This window comes from Otolemur garnettii, unplaced genomic scaffold, assembly GCF_000181295.1.
Source record: "Otolemur garnettii isolate 467f Iridium unplaced genomic scaffold, OtoGar3 scaffold00010, whole genome shotgun sequence".
NCBI lineage: Eukaryota > Metazoa > Chordata > Mammalia > Primates > Galagidae > Otolemur > Otolemur garnettii.
In genome coordinates this window covers 17,380,047-17,384,773 of record NW_003852405.1, presented here as the reverse complement: position 1 = coordinate 17,384,773, position 4,727 = coordinate 17,380,047, and the positions used below count along the sequence as shown (strand labels likewise).

General features: G+C 36.8%; 1 protein-coding gene across 2 annotated transcripts in view; it reads left to right on the top strand.

Moving 5' to 3' along the window:
* Positions 1-4,435, top strand: part of CDC7 (cell division cycle 7) — a 24,301-nt gene extending 19,866 nt beyond the window's left edge. For both annotated transcript variants that reach the window (XM_003784165.2, XM_003784164.3), the window contains 2 exons: positions 707-856; positions 3,970-4,435. In XM_003784165.2, the coding sequence (XP_003784213.1) occupies positions 707-856; positions 3,970-4,364 (545 nt within the window). In that variant the 3' untranslated portion in view covers positions 4,365-4,435. The remainder of the gene's footprint in view (positions 1-706; positions 857-3,969) is intronic.
* The last annotated feature ends 292 nt before the right edge of the window (positions 4,436-4,727 follow it).

Below are 4,727 nucleotides of genomic sequence, written 5' to 3'. Positions count from 1 at the left end.
CTGTTGACCAAACTAGAGTGCCTTGAGGTCAAACTTCTGGGTTCAAGCAATCTTCCTGCCTTAGCCTCCCAAGTAGCTGGGATTACAGGCACCTGCCACAATGCCTGGCCAGAAATTTTTCCAATCAGGGTCTTGCTGTTGCTCAAACTGGTCTCAAACTCCTGAGCTGAAAGCAGTGCTCCTGCCTCACCCTCCCAGAGTGAGGTTTTTAAAACAATAGCTAATGTTAGCATTTAGCTGAAGAAGTGCTGCTGATGTTCATTAACTTTCACTAAAATGAAAACACTTTCACTACTATGATATGTAATTCTTGAGGAGCGTCAGTTTTTTTCCCACATTATTATTTTTAGACTTCTTTTGATCTTACTTTTTATTTCTTTGTTCATTCATTTACTGATTTCTTATAATGAAATGTCCTTTAAATTTTACCAACATGTTGTTTGAGAAAACAGCATATTTTGTAGGGAGGATGTTCAATGAAGAAGTTTCAATCCTTGTTGAAATCACCTAAGGAACTTTTAAAATACCAGTCCTGAGCCCTACTCCAGAACTATTCAGTCAGAATCTCTGAGAGATTGAGCCTGGCAGTTACATTTTTTAAGGCTCTTAGGATGATTCTAATGCATAATAAAGGTTGAGAGCTATTGATTGAAATGATAAAATCATAGGTTTGAAATTTATTTTTAAAATTTGTCTTCTGTTGCAGCAATTGACATGTGGTCAGCAGGTGTCATATTTCTTAGTTTGCTTAGTGGACGATATCCATTTTATAAAGCAAGTGATGATTTAACTGCTTTGGCTCAAATTATGACAATTCGAGGATCCAGGGAAACTATCCAAGCTGCTAAAACTTTTGGTAAGCAGTTTTATATAACAAAACAAATGACTTTGATTATCTCCGACAGATCACTCAATAAATTATTATTAAAATCTCTTTATAAATAAACATATTCAGGGTTCATAAAGTTCTCTAATCTTAGGTAGAAAATTTATCATTATCTCTTCTCTATACATGTAATCACTTAATTTTATTAAGTACAAAGTACTATACTGCTTCAGTATTTAAAGTTTAGCTGTATAATCTTCAAAGAATAAAGAGTAAAATTCCTTTTGTTGTGGTTTGGCTTTTATAACAAATATTTTTCTTTTTCTTTTTCTTTTTTTGAGACAGAGCCTCAAGCTGTCACCCTGGGTAGAGTGCTGTGGCATCATAGTTCATAGCAACCTCCAACTTCTGGGCTTAAGCAATTCTCTTGCCTCAGCCTCCCAAGTAGCTGGGACCACAGGCACCCACCACAACGCCTGGCCATTTTTTTTTTTTTTTTTTGATTGCTGTTTGGCAGGCCTGGGCTGCATTCAAACCCACCAGCTCTGGTATATGTGGCTGGCGCCTTAGCTGCTGGAGCTACAGGCACCGAGCCAACAAATATTTTTAATAATATGTTTTAATTTTTTATTTTATATTAAACATCAGGTACACTACTTCTTGGTACTCCAGAATGTCCTTGCCTGAAATGAGCTTAGTCTATACTAACAAGTGAACAGTTAATTATAATGCAGTGTAGTAAGGGCTACAATAGGCGGGAGAATAGAAATGTGTGTAGTCGTCAGATTCCATAGCGTTAAGGTAGAAATAAAATGAACAGAACACCTAAACTGATGGAGTGTTTTTGTAAGCGTATGTTGGACATGGAAAGTGATCTCAGCCACGCAAATTCTTCTTTTTTTTTTTTTTGAGACAGAGCCTCACGCTATTCCCCCGGGTACAGAGTGCTGTGGCATCACAGCTCACAGCAACCTCCAACTCCTGGGCTTAAACAAGTCTCCTGCCTCCGCCTCCCAAGTAGCTGGGACCATAGGCGCCCACCACAACACCCAGCTATTTTTTGGTTGCAGCCATCATTGTTGTTTGGTGGCCGGGCTGGATTCGAACCTACCACCTTAGGTGTATGTGGCTGGTGCCTTAGCCATTTGAGCCACAGGCGCCAAGCCCAAATTCTTCTTTAAGTCTGGGATAAGTAGTATATTTCACAGGGCACTTGAGAATTACCTCAACCTCACTCTGACCAACAACCTGAGCTCAAGTGCCTACTTGTGTTTATTTTCCAAGCTCAGTGATGGGTAATACTTTCTAAAGAGTGAGTGTGATTGAGTCAGCTTACTATCACACGATAAGAAATACCCCTATGGGCAAAGCTTCACTCAGCCTACCTCACAAATAACTGGCTACCTGTGCTCAGCCCCAGGATCAGTGGGTCCTAACCAGGGGTACATATCAGAATTGTCTGAGAACATTTATTTAAGAAATGCATATGCCTGCCCTATCCTTCTCATTTCTGGAGAATGAGATTCAGGAAAACATGATAATTAGGAAGGCTCCAGGATTGTTAGTTTGAAACAAACAATTGATTTTAACGAAGAACTACTGGTGGTTAAGAACAAAAATAACTGTCCCTTGCTTAAGCACCAGTATTGTGGTCTAATCCACAAGAAAAACTTAGTGGTAAAGTCCTCATCCAAAATACTTTTCTACAGCAAAATCAATTTACAATTGTACTTTATGTTGTACCTAGGCATAAAAAAAATTTATTTGAGGATAATAGGGTGATATAATACATACAAAGGAAAAGTGGCCAAGAATGGAAAGCAAGATTGGTATTTTGGAAATGGCATTCTTACATAAGAATAAATATAACATGAATATGTTTATTCATAACTAACTGAGAAAACTTTTATCTACTATTGAATAATTTTGTGAGAAGCTTATGAACATGAAGTTTATCAGCCAGCACCAGAATGTTTTGTTGTATAGCTTGAATCCCTGTTGGTAGTTAAAGTTATAGTCAGAACCAACAATGGAAGTATAGCTTCCAACAATAAAAATACTCCAGAGCAAGTGCCATGACAGCAGGCAAGAGCTTTCAGAGGTTTATCATTATAATAATTATCATAATAAAAAAGTAATGCTATATAGCACTTACTTCAGTTTTATTAGTATGATCTCTTTAGTTATTTTAGTCAGATCTTACTATAACTTTGGACTGAGTACAGAAGACTCAAAATTTCAACAAACTAGTATTCCCCTTTATAATCTACAGAAAAGACTTGGCTGAGATTAGCAGTGAGAGAACCTTCACTTCGCTTGTCTGTAACCTGCTTCCTTTCCTTAACCATCGTGGATTGTCATTAACTATGTGTTGAATAAATTAAAAAGAAAAACTTTGAGCTAAAACCAATTCCTGACACACAGTAGTCTGTAACAAAATATATTCAATCCTATGTGTTAGTTAAAATTACTTTCCCTATTTTAAATGAGCCCTCTTCTTTGATCATCAAAATAATAATGTAGGCAGACCTGGCTTACACCTGTAATCCAAGCATTCTGGGAGGCTGAGGTGGGAGGATTGTTTGACCTCATGAGTTCGAACCTGAGCAAAAGTGAGACCCCATCTCTATAAAAATAGAAAAACTGAGGCAAGAGGATCACTTGAGCTTGAGTTTGAGGTTGCTGTGAGCTGTGACACCACCGTGTTCTACCGAGGGCAACAGCTTGGGACTCTGTCTTTAAAAATAAATAAATAAATAAATAAATAATGTAGGCATATCATATAGCTTCATGACATGCTACCACGTATATTGTTAATTATTTCATGACTATAGAGTACATTAAGGAATAACACTGCAGGTAGTTAAAGATTATAGAAAGGTAAAGGAAGCTGGCAGAGTCAAGTGAGTGCCTGGTACAGCACAGCACTGCTTTCTACTTACTATCTCCCACTTTATTGTTTGGCTTTCAACTTGGGTAACACAGACAACTTAAAGATAGCGTGTCATACTCTATCTCATACCCAATATGTATATACGCTTAAATATCCACAAAACACATGGTTGGACTTGTATGTTTCTCATGAGAGAGGCTCCTAATATAGTTCAATAATATAATAAAATGTACTTTTTTTTTTCTTTCAGGCAAATCAATATTATGTAGCAAAGAAGTTCCAGCACAAGATTTGAGAAAACTCTGTGAGAGGCTCAGGGGTATAGATTCCAACACTTCCAAATTAACAAGTGATACACAAAGGTCTGCTTCTCATCATCCAACTTTTTCAGAGAAGACTGACCATAAAGCTTCTCCCCTCATCCAAACACTTCAAAAACAACACTCAGGGAGTTCATTGTATAACAGGGACAGTAATGGCTGTGGGGGTCGTTTTGATGAGTATACCACCAATTTAGAAGGCTGGGATGAGGTACCTGATGAAGCTTATGACTTGCTTGATAAACTTCTAGATCTAAATCCAGCTTCAAGAATAACAGCCGAAGAAGCTTTGTTGCATCCATTTTTTAAAGATATGAGCTTGTAATTATGGTTCCTCATTTAATATTTACTTTTGTGCATTGTGAGGTGGAGTAAAAAAGAGTTCTGTGTAATGGCTATATGTGTAGAGACCAGAGCAGGGTGAATAATTTATTTTAAAATTTTGATATTTGCTTTGGTGGCAGATTCTAAAATACAGATTAAGATTACTTAAAATGCCAGGGATATTCTTTGTAGTAACAACATAATCTGTAAATTAACACTACCCTAAGAAGAATCAGATCTTTAGTTTCCCTAACTACTTTTCACTGCTGTGTACAGAAAAATGAGCAGTTTTAATTTTAATTAATTAAAATTAATGGATATAATAGGGATTAAATAAGTCAAAAGGATATAGTTTACTGATTCT